The sequence below is a fragment of the Mastomys coucha genome, unplaced genomic scaffold (genome assembly GCF_008632895.1).
Source record: "Mastomys coucha isolate ucsf_1 unplaced genomic scaffold, UCSF_Mcou_1 pScaffold5, whole genome shotgun sequence".
Lineage (NCBI taxonomy): Eukaryota > Metazoa > Chordata > Mammalia > Rodentia > Muridae > Mastomys > Mastomys coucha.
The window spans coordinates 106,223,428-106,242,312 of record NW_022196911.1 but is presented as its reverse complement, the minus strand read 5'-3'; the positions used below and the strand labels follow the sequence as shown (position 1 = coordinate 106,242,312).

Genomic DNA, 18,885 nt, shown 5'->3' with positions numbered 1-18,885 from the left:
AAACATACATGTAAAACTAAAAATCAAGTCTCTAAGACAAAAGAAAAAGTCAGAAAAGTCCAACAGCCTCTACCTTTAATCGCAGCACTGGGCAGGCAGGGGCAGGAAGATCCCTGGGGCCTCTTGGCCAGCCAGTCTAGACAGATCCATGAGATTCAGATTCCATACGAGTTTTGTAGTAGAGAATAACCTCTGGCCTCCGTACACATATGCATGCGCATTCATACATATACATGTATCTATACATGTCAACACATACACTCACCAAAACAATGAAAGATGAGTTAAATAAACCTTGAAAATAAAGCCATATATCTAAAATTGAATGAACAAATTGAGAGCTTTCATTTATAAATATTTTCATTGGCTCGCTGTCCTGATATTAACACTTGATTTTTATGACAGGTTCTGTCACCATCTATAATAACAGATTATCAGAAATGGCTGACCTAGAAAATGTCTTCCGGATCGCTGGAATTTGTCCACAATCCAATGTTCAATTTGACTTCCTTACAGTGAGAGAAAACCTCAGGCTTTTTGCCAAAATAAGAGGAATTCCACCCCAAGACGTGGAGAAAGAGGTACATGCATATGTGTAGGGCCACTTTTTTGGTACAAGTGTGAATGTTAAAATCCATTTATGTCAAGTTGTATTTTTTTTTTCAATTTCTTTGTGTAAATCGGTATGTGGGGTTAGATAGGAAATCCAATTTAAATAAGAATTTTATACATAATGTAAAGGTGCATTTGCATACTATTGAATGCAAAAGATCATTTATTCCTTGAAACAACCCTACGAGACAAATGTCATTGTTCTCTCTGTCTTACACGTAAGGAGACTCAGGTTCGGGAAAGCAAGTGACTTGACCAGACTTACGATGGTAGGTGAACATGAGGTGTCATTCAAACCCAGAGCCTTTGACCCCAGAGTCGTCTATGCTTTTACCCATCACAGAGAACAGCTTTGTGCTTATAAGGAAGGAAAAAAGAGAAATAATATTTTGTGTGTGTTCTAACTCTTGTATTTTTCAGGTGCAAAGGGTTTTGCTGGAGTTAGAAATGAAAAATATTCAAGATAGCCTTGCTCAAAACCTCAGTGGCGGACAGAAAAGAAAGCTAACTTTCGGAATCGCCATTTTAGGAGATTCTCAGGTAAGACAGTCGGGATTTTATAGGTAATTTTCAGTAAGAATTCAAAACTTTGCTTTGCAAGGGACCTGTGTTGCAGAAATATTTAGAATAGGCAGCCTAAGGGCAAACTTTACATAAGACTCCTTTAAACCTAGATAGTAAGGTGTCTACATTGCTTCCTGGGAAGGCTTGTCTCATTAGAGGAAAACCCTATCACTTCCCTCCTCTAGATTTTCCTACTGGATGAGCCCACTGCCGGGCTGGACCCCTTTTCAAGGCACCGGGTGTGGAATCTCCTGAAGGAGCGCAAAGCCGACCGTGTGGTCCTCTTCAGCACGCAGTTCATGGATGAGGCTGACATCCTGGCTGGTAATGGCTGGCTTGCTCAAGCATCATGATGAGGATATTCAGGGACCTGAGAACTAGAGACCAGTGTTCTGAACAGCTATATTTTAACCCACTGAACTAAACACGTGATGATGATATGAATGTAGCACAAACATATTAACATCAATTATTGTACTGGGTCATGTACATGTGTGCATGTATGGGTATGTGTGTGTTCATGTGCATGTAGGTACACATGTGTGTATGTGCATGGGCTGCCCAGAGGAAACCCTGGGCATTGTTTCTCAAGAGCTCTTCACCTTGTTTTGTGAAACAGGATCTCTCTGTAGGTTTAGACTGGATGGTAGTAAAGCCCCAGGAATCTGTCTGACTCTACCTCCAATTGCAAACTGCCAAACTCAGCTTTCTTATGGGTTCTGAGGTCCACAGGTCCTGAGTTTGCACAGCGAGCACTTTAGTGACTGGCCTAGATCTCCAGCTCCATTTCAGCATATCTTGTAAATGTGTCATTAAAAGTTGTGTAGTGGGAGGAACTGCCAAGAGACTCACTGGGAAGTAAATGAAGTCTACATTCTAAAAGCTTAACTCTTTTGCTCAGGTTTGAGTGAAATCAACTTGAAACGTTTGAATGCTTTCAATGTTTGATCTATTAAAATGTATAAATGAATCCTCATGGTTTAGTCTTCCTGATGCGTTAGACAATGAGAAATAAGCCTAAGGATTAAAGGATGTGCTTCATGGAGTCTTCTATAAGTCCCATCTGGAAGAAGAAGTGCTTCTTCTATAAGTCCCATCTGGAAGAAGAAGTGCTTCTGGATTGAATTTTATTTTATTTTATTTTATTTTTTTGCCTTTTGAGACATGGTTTCTCTGTATAGTCCTGGCTGTCCTGGAACTCACTCTGGCCTCGAACTCAGAAATCCAATGCCAATGCCAAATGTCTCTGCCTCCCAAGTGCTGGGACTAAAGACGTGCACCACCACTGCCCAGCTGGATTGAATTTTAAAGCATATAAACAATTGTCTGTCTTTTTCTCAAAAACAAATGCCCATTCTACACAGACTTTCTTCTCTCCTTCTTCATTTTCAGACAGGAAAGTGTTCATCTCCAAGGGGAAACTGAAGTGTGCAGGCTCATCGCTCTTTCTGAAGAAGAAATGGGGAGTTGGGTATCACTTGAGGTAAGGACAAGGGTCACAGAGTCCTTGTGGCTGAACCTCCTCTTGAAAGTCCTCCTGCCTCTCAACCCTGTGGGACTGGAGATTAAATCTCCAGCATATGAACTCTGAGAAGCATTATACTATAACAATGGGCTAATAATCAATGGAATCAGGAGTTGATCCTGCTTATTTTAAACTCAAAACTATTGTCCAAATATAAACCTGTCACTATACATTACGATATTCGTGTTTCTTAAGATTTGAATTTTATATTGATTGGTTACTGTTTCTGAGTTATTCATCCATTCTTAAGATAGAAAATAAACATAAATGCAGCAAGACAAACAATAACAACAACAAAAAGTCTTAATGGTTCCATTCTGCTTGCTGAACTCAGTAGCCAAATGACATGGGATGGCTTTCCTGTCGTGGCTTCTGTCCCGCAGTCTCCCTTATCCAACAAGCCCTAGTTACAATGAAAAGATCATTGCTTCAATTCAAGTCCCACCAGGACCTACACTTCCTATTGTTTGAGTTTAAGCCTATGGGTTGGCTACTTTCTTGAATCCACCCCCACTTGTTGACCCTTAGCCATCTGAATAATATCTTCTTATAACTTGGTTAATCTTCCAATTCTGAGTGACGACCTAACTTTTATTTCCTAAGTCACAGTGTTTAAGAATCTTAGAAACTAAACTATAAAATTTAGTCTTCTCATTTATAAAGTGGCTGCAAGTAAATGTTACAGAAAAATGGGTGAGATGTTGCCTAGCCATGTGGTACACTAGGCAACATACGATGTTCTCAAATAAGAAGTGCTAGCCAGAATCCCCACCTGGATCATGGGTCTTTTCATGGACTTTTGGGACTATAATTTATGTAACAGTTTATTTTCTTCTTTTAAACAAAAGTCAACACATTAAAACCACTTATTGTTTATGTATTTAAAAATATTTTTGGCAAGGAAACAGCCCTGTTGGTTCTCTTGTATGGTGCGCATAGCTACTACCATGGGTGTTGGTTTGTTTGTTTGTTTTATCTGTTTTTCACCAGTAGAGATGAATAGCTGACACAGAGGTAAATGGAGTAAACTGTCTAGACATTTGCAGAATAGGTTTGCCAACCCCTCTTTCCAAGGGTGCTTAGAAGAAGAACTCTATACTAGATGCCTCTCATGCAGTGACCATATTCTCTAAAACACAGTTCTCAAATTCATTTTATCACCAAAGGAATAGCTGTAGAGAGGGAAAATGTATTTTTAATTTAATTTCCTAAGTGGATTTTGATTCTTGTAAGCCCATACATGGTTTATGAATACATTGAATTATTTTGACTTAAGCATTTGGTTAAAGAAAATGCCCACCATTTTTAAAGGTTTGCTAAGTGTGGCCGCTGTTACTATTCAGTTTGTTACAGGACCTGATATAGTAAAAATAATAATTCTTAGCAATAAGGAAACTACTCACATTAAAATGTACTTTTTTTCAGTCATCAAAACCAAATTTCAGGGTCAGATCACTACAGATATTTTATCTATTATATACTTCATAAGTTTGAGTTTTGTCTATTAACTTAAATTTCTACAAATGAGAAATAACTATAGTGTTTTGAATGTGTAGAAAGCTTTTCTCCAAGAGTCTTTGTTCTTATTCAATGTTCTGGATAGATACAAGGAAATTAAAACTAGTTTAGTTTCTACATGGAAACTAAAACTGGTCACCATGCTTTCCATAGTATTGATTTTTATCTGCAGCCCAGAATCTTTCATAACACTGCTAGTGATAAGTGTCTTACTCGAAGGTTTAATTGTTTACTTCTTGTCCCACCCCCACATTAGGCAATTCCACTATAGCAGGACTATGTAAATTTATTCACTCACTAGAATGATTACCATATACTAAGAATTTAATGAATTTACATTGGATGACTAAATTAGTCGTACTTGTCTGGCATCTATGACTATCCAAAGTCCCTGGCTCTTTTGAATCAGTATAAAAATCCCATTTAGCCAGCTTCAACTTCGTTTGAATATCATCCCCTAATCATCTATCATTATGTACTTCTGATCTTTGCTACATCCCTGGTATTTCAACTTTGTGTTTATTGACACTTTGAAGACTTGAATCACTGCCAGCCTTCCCTCCCCACCATCCCTGAGTTGCCTGGCCAATAATTTTGATTAGATTATTTTTCTTCTTGCATTACTTTCAATGGTCTCTGGTTTCTCTTTTCACATTTACGTGGCTTATATCTTCCACTTGATTTTGGTTGACTTTTTTGCCCCAGAGAAATTAGTGGTTATTTTCATTCTATTAAAGATATGTCTTTTTTTAAACATTAGTTTGCAGCTGAAAGAAGTCTGTGTTCCAGAAAACATCACATCGCTTGTTAAACAGCACATCCCTGAGGCCAAGCTATCAGCTGAAGGGGAAGGGAAACTTCTCTATACATTACCCTTAGAAACAACTTATAGATTTCCAGGTAATGTCCATTAACACAATAAAATAAAATGTAGATATAATATTTATAGTAGCTATGGTGGTCACTGTATAACTACAATCCACTGAGAGCTTATGGTATGTTAGGTGTTAAAAGTGATCGAAAAAATAACGAAATAATGATATTTTGTCCATAGGAGAAGACATAATATTCTAATTATTGGGTTGAAATGCTTGAACATGTTAGAGAGTTCCGTTCAGCCTTTCCTCTTTTGTGGCTAGCACAATATCTTAGCTGCCCTCACAGCTCAAAAACATTAATTCTTTCTCCTTTGCTGGTTACAGCGGAAGTGCTTTCCACTCGTATATGTTCTCTGGAATAGCTACTTCAATTATCTAAGCTCAATGTTGGGAAATCCAAATTATGTAATTATCTAAACTACAAAAGTGAAACTAAAATGAAATTCAAGTAGAAACATAAATGAATATAGAGAATTGACTATAAGAGGGTAATATTTGAGCCTACAGTACAAATGTGAAACAAAATGGCACAGAATTTGAAAAATGGAATAATTTGTGTAATATTCATTTCTGTATCTTTGCCATATATCAACTATAATTCCATATACTTTCATTTCTTAGTCTGAGAAATATGTTCTCAGGTCACATGATTGTTGCCATGGTGACTCACTGGCTGTGTGTGCCCTTTAGAGCTTTGCCAGAGTCTTGACAGCTGTCCTGGACTGGGAATTGAAAACTATGGTGTTTCCATGACAACTTTGAACGAGGTGTTCCTGAAGCTAGAAGGAAAAGCAGCAATTGATGAACCAGGTAATTAAAATGCAGCAGCAACAACAGCATAAAAAGCCATGTAAAGATATTGATCACACTCAGTGTGATCTGTACCTCAAAACGCCATTACAAAGAGAAGATTACAAAAGTGAAGCTCTGTTCCTTGAGGCTCTTCGTAGACAAGGCTGTATAAGATGTTCATTCACCCGTTCTCAATGTCACTGTGTCTAAAATCATTCTTCTCTTTACTAGTGTTGAGTGTCTTAGCAGGGCCATAAAATATAACCTTTGATTCAAAATCTTGGCAATTTATTGGGCTGTATTATTACACCAGACTTTGGATTATTTGGTAGCTGCATCTTATCCATCAAAAATAGTTATTCACATATCTATATGTAGATGTACATGTGTATTATAGAGCTAGAAACACATAGACTGTGCATACCTGAATTACTATTTTGTGTGGAGAATTGTACAAATGTAGACAGAGGTGGATAGCTAAGTGTGCAACCTTGCTTCTCTCTTTGCTTGCATCTTCGATCAGCCATAAGTAAAATTACAACTCTAAGCCTACATGTGTTTAGTCCTAGGCTTTACTCCCTTTAGGTAGGGTGATCATGTACCTTGAATTTCTGTTATTAAGCTCATGTGTAGACTTATATGAATAGCCTCTCAGCATCCCTAATGTGAGTTCTCCTTTAATTCTGAGAATGATGCTCATTCTGAGTTATCTGCTATAAGCACACGTACCACATCATTAATGTACAGTATGTTGACCCAGTTTAATTTCTTCTTATTCTTTGAAACTGAAGTGCATTTCTTGTAAATAGTATTGGTTAAATGTTACTTTTTAGTACATTTCTCAATATATTAGTTCTAGGAGTTGGAGGGCTGTTTATATTTGAATGGGGTTATGTTTACCTCTGTCATATTGGCTCCACCTGCGCTTTGCTCCTGTGTTTCTGCTGGCCTTCTTTTGTTTATTGTTACTCAACCATGTGATTTCTATGTGACTCTTCATGTGTTTCCTAGTTAAATGATAAGGATATTTATTTATAATAACATATACCCCAACATTACTATGATACTACATAGAAAATGGAAGCATCTTCAGATGAATATTATTTTATGAACTTTCCTACTTGAGATAATATATACATATGTGTATATATACTATTTCTGCATATATATTTTGTGTAGTCCTTAAATGCTTCATAGTTACTATTATTTTGTAAATAAAATGTGAACAATCAGTTCCAATTTATATTACTGTAGATCAGTTTCTATGTAGAGATAATTGGTTGATAATGACTGTGATAATGATGGTGGAGAAAGAGGAAGACAAATGACAGATAATAGATAGATAGATAGATAGATAGATAGATAGATAGATAGACAGATAGAGGATAGGTAGATATACATAGATAGAAAAATACATAATAGATAAATGATAGAGACATAGATGATAGAGATAGACAGATGCTAGATAGATAGTTAATAAATAGATGATAGATAGTTAATAGGTTGAAAAGAGATAGATGATAGAAAGATGATAGATAGATAGATATATAGATAGATAGATAGATAGATAGATAGGTTAGATAGATACATGATAGGTAGTTTATAGATGGATAATAGATTACAGATAGATAGTAGATAGATAGTAGATAGATAGATAGATAGATAGATAGATAGAGGAGAAAGGAAAAGTAAGACATGATAAAAAACAGATAAAATGAAGCAAAGAGGGAAAGAAAGATTTTTGGTATATTTTCTCACACATGGTACCTCTTCAAAAAATTTTTATTTCACATTTATCTAATACAATGTCTATTTAACTCAAAGGCACTCAGTAATATTTCTTGTTTAGGACTTTCTATTTTTTATATGTGTATGTGAATTTTCAACTGAACAAAAAAATTCAAGGGCGGTGGTGACACACGCCTTTAATCCCAGCACTTGGGAGGCAGAGGCAGGTGGATTTCTGAGTTCGAGACCAGCCTGGTCTACAGAGTGAGTTCCAGGACAGTCAGGGCTATACAGAGAAACCCTGTCTCGAAAACAAAAAAAACAAAAAAATAAAAAAACAAAAAAAATTTCAAAATAAATATAATGTATCAGATAACAAATTCAAAGAAACTTGAAAAAAACTCAAATAGTATTTTTTTTAAAGAAACTATAAATCTGTGTGAACCAACAATTAAGGAAAAAATTTCTAGACATTTAGTACCTGTTCACAGATACCATCTTCTCTGATTAGGCTTTCATTCTTTTCTCCCCTTGGTAGAATGACTGTTTACCGGTCTTCATTACCACATGCCTTCTTTTGAAACCCAACTTATAAACTATTTACTACCGCAATGCTGCAATTTTCATCCTGGCATTTCCTTTAACTTTTTGTAGTTTTCTTTCTTTACTGAAACTCCTCATCAGTTTGTCTATAGTATCCATATTTTTCAGTAGATATCACTCTATACCTATTATAGATATTTTTAAACCCTTACTGTTAATCCCAGCGTGCAGATCACATGATGAATGACCTGTACCAAGACTCACGTTAATTATTTTTCCAATATGAGTTACATTTTCCTGTTTTTTTCACATATCTCACAATTTGTCCTATATCTTGGACATAATTACATTTTAAAAACCCAGAAAGCTGAAGAAAGTCATGCCATAACATGGGGTGGCTCACCTTCTTTTATTTATTTATCTTTGTTAGATATTTTCCTTATTTACATTTCAAATGATATCTCCTTCCTGGTTTCCCCTCCAGAAAAACAAAAACAAAAATAAAAAAAGAAAACCTGTTCCCTCTCCCCTCCCCCTGCTCACCAACCCACCCTCCCTTGCTTCCTGGCCCTGGCATTCCCCTACACTGGGGCATAGAACATTCACAGGGCCAAGGGTCTCTCCTCCCATTGATGACCAACTTGGCCATCCTCTGTTATACATATGCTGCTGGAGCCATTAGTTCCACCATGTGTACTCTTTGGTTGGTGGTTTAGTCCCTGGGAGCTCTGAGGGTACTAGCTAGTTCATATTGTTGTTCGTCCTAAGGGGCTGCAAACCCTTCAGCTCCTTGGGTCCTTCCTCTATCTCCTTCATTGGAGACCCTGTGCTCAGTCCAATGGATGGCTGTGAGCCTCTACTTCTGTATTAGTCAGGCACGGCTAGAGCCTTTCAGGAGACAGCTATTTCAGGCTCCTGTCAGCCAGCATTTGCTGGCATCCACAATAGTGTCTGGGTTTGATGATTGAATATGGGAAGGATTCCCAGGTGGAGCAGTCTCTGAATTGTCCTTCGTTCGGTCTCTGCTCCATAGTTTGTCTCTACAACTCCTTCCATGGGTATTTTGTTCCCCCTTCTAAAAAGGAAAGCACCACCACTGCCCGGCATGGCTCATCTTCTATGAGACTGCTGGGTAGATGAGTAAATGGATCTAATTTATCTTGAGCAAATGTCTGTGATTTGGGGGAGACTTTATTGTATTCAGTCCACCTCACAAAATCAAATTATTTGAAGGTAAAAATCAGCCTTTTCCATTCCATGTGCCTTAGAATTATAATATTCATAATCCTATTCTCAATGATCTCAGTATGATGTACAGCCCACACTACCAAAACCCTCAACAACAAGAGAATCAGCCTCTCACCATTTTTTTTTTTTTGCTTAAATTAAATTAGTAAGACATTAACCTGACTCTTCCTATGGTGATCAATTTTGATGGTCAAGTTGATTGAATCCAAACCCCAATAGAAGCAAATTCCTGGAGATATCTGTAAGGGGTTATCTAAATTAAGCTAATTGACATAAGAACACTGTGAATAGTACCATTTCCCCGAGCTGGACTGAATTCGAAGGAGAAAGCAGGCTGAGCCCTAACATCCATTGCTCTCTGCTTCCTGGCTGAAAATATGATGTGACCAGCTGCTGCCTTCAGCTCTTCCTGCCATCACTTCCTCCATCACTATCCATTAAATATACCCAGCCTAGGTCCATTTTGTCTCAGTATACCACTGTCCACCTCTGGCCCCAAGAGTGACCCTTAGTGGGCTGATGGTCACACAAAGGCAGACTGCATGATGATCCTTGATGATGAGACTTTGTAGGTGACCCTGTGCACTTTAACGTGATGGTTTTCATCTCCTACCCCAAGCTCTTGATGTGCTGTGCCCACTCACTTAGTGAAGAGTTCCAAGGGAAAAACATCAGCAGATGATGTAAACTCCCTTTGTGACTTGGAAATGATGTGATTCAATTGTGTTGCAGCAGACAATGTGTCTGTGGGATCAGGTTGCTTTCTGCTTCTTCTTGACGCCATTGGTCCTCTCCTACCATGCTCCCAAGGATGAAGGCAGGGTCTTTGCACTCTCAGCCAGTGGGTTCAGAGTTGTTTACCACTTTGGAAATATGGAGATTAATCTCATTAAATAGAAGAGAATAGCCCTACTCCACTTGTTGGGGGACTCGCATGAAGGCCAAGCTGCACATCTGTCATACATGTGCAAGGGGCCTAGGTCCAGACCATGCTTGCTCCCTGGTTGGTGGTTCAGTCTCTGGGAGCCCCTAAGGGTCCAGGTTAGTTGACTCTGTTGGTCTTCCTGTGGAGTCCCTGTCCTCTTGGGTCTCTCCATCACTCACTCAGCTCCTCCACAAGACTCCCTGAGCTCCATCTAATATTTGGCTGTGGGTGTCTGCATCTGTTTCCATTGGCTACTGGAGGCAATTATTCTTTCAGCATGGCTTCGATCTTGTTAAAAAGCACACTGTCCTTATCCACAGTATATCTTTATGTCCATATTTGCGCCTTCTACTTACAAGGGTGTGTTTTGAAACTTGCCATCAGATTTATTTTAGCATCATTTCCTGGACATCATCCTAGGTAGCTAGAGATGGTAGAGAATAGGCAAGAGACTAAATCAATTTTAAGCCTCCCTAGTAGAGACTATTATAGTTAAGCACTAGGCTTCTAATTCATTTAAAGTTACAATTTGTAGCATATTAATTTGTATCTCATTTCTTTACTATGTCTTCAAGTGAATACAGTCAGGGCCTTGCTTAAATACTTTTCAAACCTCTTTATGTACTTAATTTTCATTCTTTTTCTTAAATGTCCTATTCTTAGACAATTTCATACATCTACACAATGTATTTTTAGCTTTAGTCTTTTTTATGTCTGCCAAACTTTTTACCTTTTAAATAAATTTGTATTTTTGAAGGTTTTATACATTTATACAATATGTATTGATCATACCTGCCCATCACCACCTCCCCCAATTTCTCTGGTGCTCCTTTCTCTGTCTCCCTTCCAACTTCATGTCTTCTTTTTGTTGTTATTAATAACCCCCTAAGTCAAATCAGTGATATGTAGATGCACATGGGTGTATGGCCACCCACTGGAGGAGTACAGGCAATATACCAGTAGCTGTACCAAAAATATTGATTCTTATTCCCTCTGCCACCATCAACTGTCCATAGCTCCTTAGCCGGGCTTGGGGCTTCATGAGTCTCTCCTCCATCCACACTAGAATTTTGCCATAGCCATAGCTACTGTGAGCCAATGTGTGTAGCAGCCATGTCAAGTCTAGAGGTCCCTTTATATGCTTTCTGTATACAAAAGCACCCTTTTTAATTCCTGCGTTTGTTCAATCAATGGACTCTTTTTCTCTCTCTCTCTCCCTGGTTCAGCACAGTGATGCTGTACAATGTGTGGAAGAGTATAGAAGACAAGAGCGTTGGTAAAATGTACTCAAACAGTGGTTGCAGCAAGGGATGCCTGAAGTGGGTTTTTACGAGTTGCCTCCTCTGTGTTTTGCAGAGGTTGACATCATTGGAGAAGGACAAACAGAGAGATCTGGGGACACAGAAAGGCTTATGGAGATGGAGCAGACTCTCTCTTCACTTACGGAAATGAAGATGACAAGTGGAATGGCTCTCTGGAGACAGCAAACCTGTGCGATCGCAAAGGTTCGCCTGTTGAAGTTAAAGCACGAAAGGAAAACACTTTTATCAGTGTAAGTGTCAGGATGCTTTTGAGCTCTCTTACATAACATTAAAGATCACAAAGGTGGGGCAAGATGAGAAAACGTTCTACAAAGCTAAGTAAGTGCCCTTGTTATGTTAGTCGTTGGTCTTATCGATTATCTATGAGGAGACTGAATGGTGGAGTTTATAAGGTTTGTAAGGTAACTCTAAAGGAAAAACTGAGATGTAAGTTTCCTTGCATATCTCCTCTGTTTCATATTCTTCTCTGTGGGATATCATAGACACATTGCAGGGGATCCTTTCTCCCAGGACCCACAAATCGGTGCCTCAGACCTGATGCTGTGTGCTTATCCTACTAGCACTTGCCTAGAAGTCATGGCATCTGCTAGCTTCTTTAGTGACAGCACCTTGCTCTCCACTCCTCACATTTTGTTATCTAAGCCAGAAGCCAGCAAATCCCAGTCATACTCCTGTACCCATTCCTTTAAGCTTAGGTTACTGATGTATTCAGGACACTTGGCTCGGTATATAGATGCTGAGATACAAGCCCCAGTCCTTGGGGTTGCACAGCAAGGTACAACCACTGAGGTATCCCTCACTGTGTTTTAAATTAATGCTGTATATCCTAGCATATAATTCAACTGCAATAAACACTACACAAAAATTTGACAAAGAAACAAAAATGATTCAAGGAAAAATTTTGCATTATATTACCAATATAGTAGGTAATATATAGAGAGTAAAGAATGAAAGGATGCCAGTCATTTCCAAAGATTTTAGGCAAGAAGTATTTTTAAATTAGGTATGGAGGAAGGTTTCAAAGTAGCTAATATGATAACAGTGTTTTAGGATTTGTTAATTTCCTTGAAACAGGGAGTAAAGGAAAATTATTAAAAATTATTAGTAGTTAGTAATTGATATATTTTGGTCAATTTTTTATTAAATAACAATAATTTAGAATAAACTAAACTGTAAGTTAATTAAAATGTAAGTCTGGAGAATAAAGAGATCATGTGGTCATCATAGAATCAGAACTTTACTATGGGAACTAAAGTTGATTTGAAGAAAACTGTTGGAGGGGATGATGATGAATTAACCAGCAGAGAAGTGGAGAATCACACAGGACTCACAAGAGATAGGTAGAGTCTGAGTGTCCAGATTGTAGGGCTGTACACCCACCCCCAAGATATGTGGTATGGGATACCCAAGGGTAGAAGAGCAAGAGAAGTAATCAAAGAGTAAAGTTACAGTTTGTCCCCTCAAATTTAGAAGTGGGAGGACAAAACACTCTTAAAATATAGGCAGGGCTGGAGAGATGACTCGGAGGTTAAAACACTGTCTGCTCTTCCAGAGGTCCTGAGTTCAATTCCCAGCAACCACACGGTGGCTCATGACTATCTATGATGGAATCTGATGCCCTCTTCTGGCAGGCTGGTGTACATGCCAATAGAGTAGTCATATACAATAAAAATAAATAAATAAATAAATAAACTTTTAAAAAATATAGGCAAGAGTTACCCATTTAATATTTGTGATTAGTGAATCAGTCATAATATGCTCACGGTGACAGCTTTATTCTCCACAGGCTCTTGGTTCTGGCAGTTGGCATCTGCCCTCTTCTTTTTGAAAATATCATGATGAAAATACTTCAAAGCCCTTACACTTGGGAGCTTTCCCCACATGAGTACTTCCTTGCTTCTGGACAACAGCCCCAGGGCATGCTCACTCAGCTTTTGATCATCAATAAGACAGGTAATAATGTATTTCCAATTCACATATGTATCTGTATTTCATTCTTAAAGCGCTGAACAAGGACTTATGATGGGGAGGTTTTAAGGAAGGTCAAAGGTAGCAGAATATAGAGGCAAGGAAAAGGAGATTCTATTAAAAACACATTTTACTCAAAAATACCATGGAGATATCTGAGAACTTATAGTCTCATTTTAATTGTTTAATTAAAGATAGTATGAATGGTGTTCTATTATGTACATATACCACAGTGTATTTTTCACCTATAAATAGATACATCCCCCTACAAATGATTATGAATAATATGTTGATCAGTGATTATGTATTTTTTGTAAGGATTTTTTCATTTCTCTGGGGGTATCCTCCTAGAAGTTGTTGTATCATATAATGCATATGCTTAAACTCTTAAGGACCTGCCAGATTGTTTTCAAAGTAAGTGTATGTGTATGCTAGCAATGTATGTGTTCAAATTCCTACACCTCTTGGATGATTCTCATTCCTGACTTTTATAAGTCTCACACAAGTCACACGATATCTTCTGTTTTGGGTGGATACGTTTTCTATGTGTGTGCATGTCTTTGTAAACAAGGGTGTGCGTGGATGAGTGTGCATGTAGAGGCCAGAGGTCAATGTTGGATATTTTCCTTGGTCACCTTATTGCTTAAAACTCTCTCTCACTGAAACTTGAACTCATTACGCTGCCTCTTCAGTGAGTGCCAGAGCTCTGACTGTCTTTGCCTCCCCAATGCTAGTATTATAAACATGTGCCGACACACCTGGATTTTTGTGTGGGTGCTGGGGGGTGGAACTTAGGACATCATCTTACTCAGCAAGCACACTATTGACCGAATGATCTCCTCAGTCCTTTTTTCCTCTCTGGTGTCTATTTATGTTTTGCTGATGAGGTCTTCTTGTGTGCACATTGACTTTCTCAGAGAAGAGTTCTTGCCAATGTTAGTAGATTTTCTTAAGTATATCCTTCTTCATTTCTGTACATACTTAGGATAGTTTCAAGAGTTCCATACTGGTTGCTTCTTTGGGTGGAAGCTCTGCAAAGTTATTCATGTCACCAGGCTGCCTTCCTGCATCAAGAAACTATTGGAAAAACAAGTAATAATCTCATAATAATGAATTCTGTTTTCAGACATTTAGTGATTAGAAATTACCTCCCATTAAAACTCCACAGCGATTCATTGCAAGATTCTAGAAAAGGAAGTTATTTCAAGAGTCATATGGTATGAAAGAGTTATTATATACTATCAGTAAATACATTTGTTGTAGCATGAATTCCTAGAGCAACAAATCAACTTTTAATTCATAATGCAACGGGATTATTATGTGGGAAAGTAAGTATGGAAGCACTGAGCTATGGAACTTAACATGGACTTGTCTAGCTTTGAAATACCTAATATGTTGAATTACATCTTAGAGGCAAGCATTGATGACTTTATCCGTTCTGTGGAGCACCAGAACATAGCTTTGGAAGTCGATGCTTCTGGAGCCAGAGATGGCACAGATGACCCTTCCTACAATGGAGCCCTTATAGTGTCTGGAGATGAGAAGGTATGCTGGTCTCTAGCTCAGAATTTCCACAAAAGTGTATAAAGGTAATATAGCCCTAAATTACTCAGGTCGACAGTCTAAGAAATTGAAACAAGAGCAAGTGCTGTATATTTTTTGCTCAGTGGACTTTATTCATTGATATAATAAATAATTCTTTCTTCTATCATGCTTGCCAACAAAACCCATATGTGATAGCAAAATAGATACTTTATTCAAGTTTGTATATTTGATGTTATACTTGAAGTCAGGAAATTCATATTTCCCTTTAAAGATTTTTATACCACATATATCTTAGAAATGCTGCTTTGTCTATGACAATAAACACTTTAAAACATGATTCTAACCCTAAGCAAGGCAGCTGGCAGATTAAATGCATGGTTTGGGTTTATTCTAAACCTGCCTTGTTTTACTTATGCCAAGGTTTAGTTTGATTTACACAGTATTTTTATTTGTTTTTGAGATTGCAATTTGCTCACAGCATTTGTGGGATTCTTTTGTTAGTATGTGATAGCATTTTTAAAACATGTCATTGGGGCTGGAAGTGCTGCTCAGTGGTGAGAGTTTGACTCCCATAATATGAGGCAGTGGGCGTGATTCCCAAGCACCATCAAGAAACAAACACAATGCAGTTGCATCTTAAAATCCCAAATTTTACTTTCCTTAGGAAAAAAAAATGAAGATTCTTTGATAATTAGGAGATTTTATTTGTTATATTTTTAGAACCACAGCTTTTCGTTTGCATGCAATACCAAGAGACTGAACTGTTTCCCAGTTCTAATGGACATCCTTAGCAATGGGCTACTTGGAATGGTTAAACCATCAGCCCGCATCCGAACTGATAGAAGCACTTATTTCATGGTAAGTTCAAGTCCTTTACAGCATCCTCTGTGATCATCTTTTAAAGTTCTGGAATCATAGCCTTTTGGAGTCCACCAAAACCATAGACAAAACTTGGATTCACACTGGCTTCTGTGGCTTTAGAAAACCAACACCTTCCGAGACCTCTAGCTTTTAAAACTGCAAGCTAAAACATTTTCCAAAGAGGATAAGAGAGGACAAGAATAAGAGTGTATGGTGCTGTGAGTAATATGAAGGAATGAACAAACAGAATGAAATAAGGAAGGGGAGGGGAGGGGAAGGGAGGAGAGACTCATCACTTTTACAAATGCTACCAAAGAAAGAAAGAAATCTAGACAAAGCTCAAGCTAGAATTCAGACTATCCTCATTAGAATCACTCCAGCTTCTTGCCAGAAACAGTAACTCCTTTGGCCTACTTTGGACCTACTATGCCAGCTTTTCCAAATACAGAGCAAAGAAAAAAGTTCCATTTCTCTGCGGGGCAGTCATGGTAGCTTACGGGAGCCTGGGAGGCAGAGACAGAGGGTTCCCCAGGAAGCTGATAACTAGCCTAGTTGTATCTATGTTCAAATGAGTGGCCCTGCCTTAATGTGTAACATGGATAAGGCATAAGACAGACACCCATGTTAACCTCTGCTCCCTGCCCATACTATGTGCATGGACAAAGAAAAATGTATTTCTAGCCCAAGGTCTGAGCAGTTGGACGTAAACATCCCTTCAAATTTAGAAACTAGGCAGCCGTCTTTTGAAAAGTTTCCTTTGTTTTCAAATATATTTCTCCCTGTTACAGATGTAGGGAACACTGCATTTTAAAAAATATTTTTGATTTAACTTCTGAACAGTTTTGTATATAGTGTTTTCCCTAAATGCTTGTCTGTATACCACTTGTGTACCCTCTAAGGCCAGAAGAGAGCATCAGATCCTCTAAAACTGGAGGTACAGATGATTGTGAACCATCTTATGGATACTGGGAATAGAACCTGGGTCCCCTGGAAGAACAAGCCAGTGCTCTTAACAGCTGAGCCATCTCCCCAGCCCCACATCTTTTAACACATTTTAACATAAATACCTGGTACCCAGGGCCAACCCCTGGACACAGTAAGCACTTAGTAACTTACTTGCTAAACACTAAATGAATATCAGGGATCAACATTGACTCTGTCCCATTCTGCTCTCTGGCTTTGTGGTGTAGTTAAGTCTATGCTTAATCAAGCAATGGCTGTGTGAATCTTCAAATGATGATGGCTTTGTGGGTGATGAGAGTTTGTGCACCTTCTTTCCTTGAAGAGAATTGGAGCAGCTACAACCAGCAACAACATTTTGCTTGGCTCTTTCACATCCCCTCCTTACACTCCATCTCTACTTTGGGATCACCAACCAGAACTGATCTGGCCTCCTGTTGTAGCTATTTGATATGGTTCTTGAGCCGAGCTACCACATTTGAGATTATCAAAGATCAGTTGAGAAACTGAGGATGTCAGCTGTGACTTAGCATGTATTACCTAACATCACAGTAAATCATAGAATGAATGACATAAAATTATATGGTTAATAATTTCCCACTGTGTAATGTTTTTGATCGGTGTACGCTCCTGGGATCAGTCTCTTAGCTGGCAAGTTTGAACATGAAGTGAAGTAGTCCAAAGCAAAGCTTGCAAACCGGAAGGTCCCTGAAAAGTTTGGAGATCCCGACAGACACCCAAGGCATACAATCAATTTAGTATTTTTAAAATTTATGCCAGGAAAAGAAACTCAGACTTTGTTCATCCAGCTTTTCTTTTTCAGGATGAACTTATTCATCCTATAGAATTCCTGGGGAAGACTGCGTTCTGGCTGATTCTGACCTCCATTTGCCCTCCTTATATTGCCATGAGCAGTGTCACAGACTATAAGGTAATAATGAATTATGAGTAACTGGAACCTGAATTGGTTTCTAAATTAAAAGCTGAAAGCATAGTGATTACAGGCGTGCACACATACACACACCCTAGTGATGCGCTTTTTAATTAATAAATTTAAATAATTCTGTGTTAGTTAAATACAACCATGCAGCTATACAAAATGAAATATTCAAATTTGAAAAAATGAATCTATTCATCTATCACCAATAGATTTCCAACCTAAAAGGTATTGAAAACATACAGAGTCCTTAAATTAATTTTTAAATGAGCCAATGTTTGAGCAAATAGTTTACTGAAGAAGATACACAAGTGGGAAATAGTTTAAGAACAATGGCTGACATCATGAGTGAGAAACTTTTACCCAAAATAGATCTTGGCATGAATCAGCCTCTGCTGTTGGAAAACCGAAATTCTCATGCAAGCTGTCCTCCTAGATGCCCATCGAGATATGAATTAGTAAACAAATTGGGGCATAACCAGGAATACAATAGAATATTTCTCAGAATAACTATTTTAAAACTTCCAATGTTTAAATGGCAATTTGTAAATTCTAATTTATACTGTTTTTCTGATTCAAATGTCTATAATCTGTAGAATATAAAATATAGCAATTGAATATTATATAATTGTGTATTAGTATATGTCATATGCAATAGCTAGAAATTACTGTGTATAAAATGTAAGTCTAGTCACATATATGGTGTATAGTACATGTAACTATATCTATCATATAATTATCTCTGTTATATATAGTATTTTAGATGACATAAAGGGCTGAGGTACAGCTAGTTGATCGAGTTGCTTAGTATGTATGAAGCCCTGGGTTCAGTCCTTAGTAGGACAACATAAAATCAAATATGATAGTAGCTACAGAAGGACCTTGCACTGTGCGTCTAAGACTGGCCTTTAATCCCAGCACTTGGGAGGCAGAGGCAGGCAGATTTCTGAGTTCGAGGC

The 18,885-nt window shown here is 37.9% G+C and overlaps 1 protein-coding gene across 7 annotated transcripts in view; it reads left to right on the top strand.

The window, feature by feature from the left end:
* LOC116077728 (ATP-binding cassette sub-family A member 8-B) overlaps window positions 1-18,885 on the top strand; it is an 80,420-nt gene that overhangs the window by 27,599 nt on the left and 33,936 nt on the right. For all 7 annotated transcript variants that reach the window (XR_004113315.1, XR_004113316.1, XM_031352469.1 and 4 more), the window contains 11 exons: window positions 406-581; window positions 1,033-1,152; window positions 1,362-1,500; window positions 2,569-2,659; window positions 4,980-5,119; window positions 5,788-5,907; window positions 11,690-11,885; window positions 13,442-13,608; window positions 15,035-15,168; window positions 15,889-16,026; window positions 17,813-17,920. Coding sequence is in view for 5 of the 7 variants with exons in the window: in XM_031352469.1 (XP_031208329.1) it covers window positions 406-581; window positions 1,033-1,152; window positions 1,362-1,500; window positions 2,569-2,659; window positions 4,980-5,119; window positions 5,788-5,907; window positions 11,690-11,885; window positions 13,442-13,608; window positions 15,035-15,168; window positions 15,889-16,026; window positions 17,813-17,920 (1,529 nt within the window). In the remaining 2 variants the exon portion in view is untranslated. The remainder of the gene's footprint in view (window positions 1-405; window positions 582-1,032; window positions 1,153-1,361; window positions 1,501-2,568; window positions 2,660-4,979; window positions 5,120-5,787; window positions 5,908-11,689; window positions 11,886-13,441; window positions 13,609-15,034; window positions 15,169-15,888; window positions 16,027-17,812; window positions 17,921-18,885) is intronic.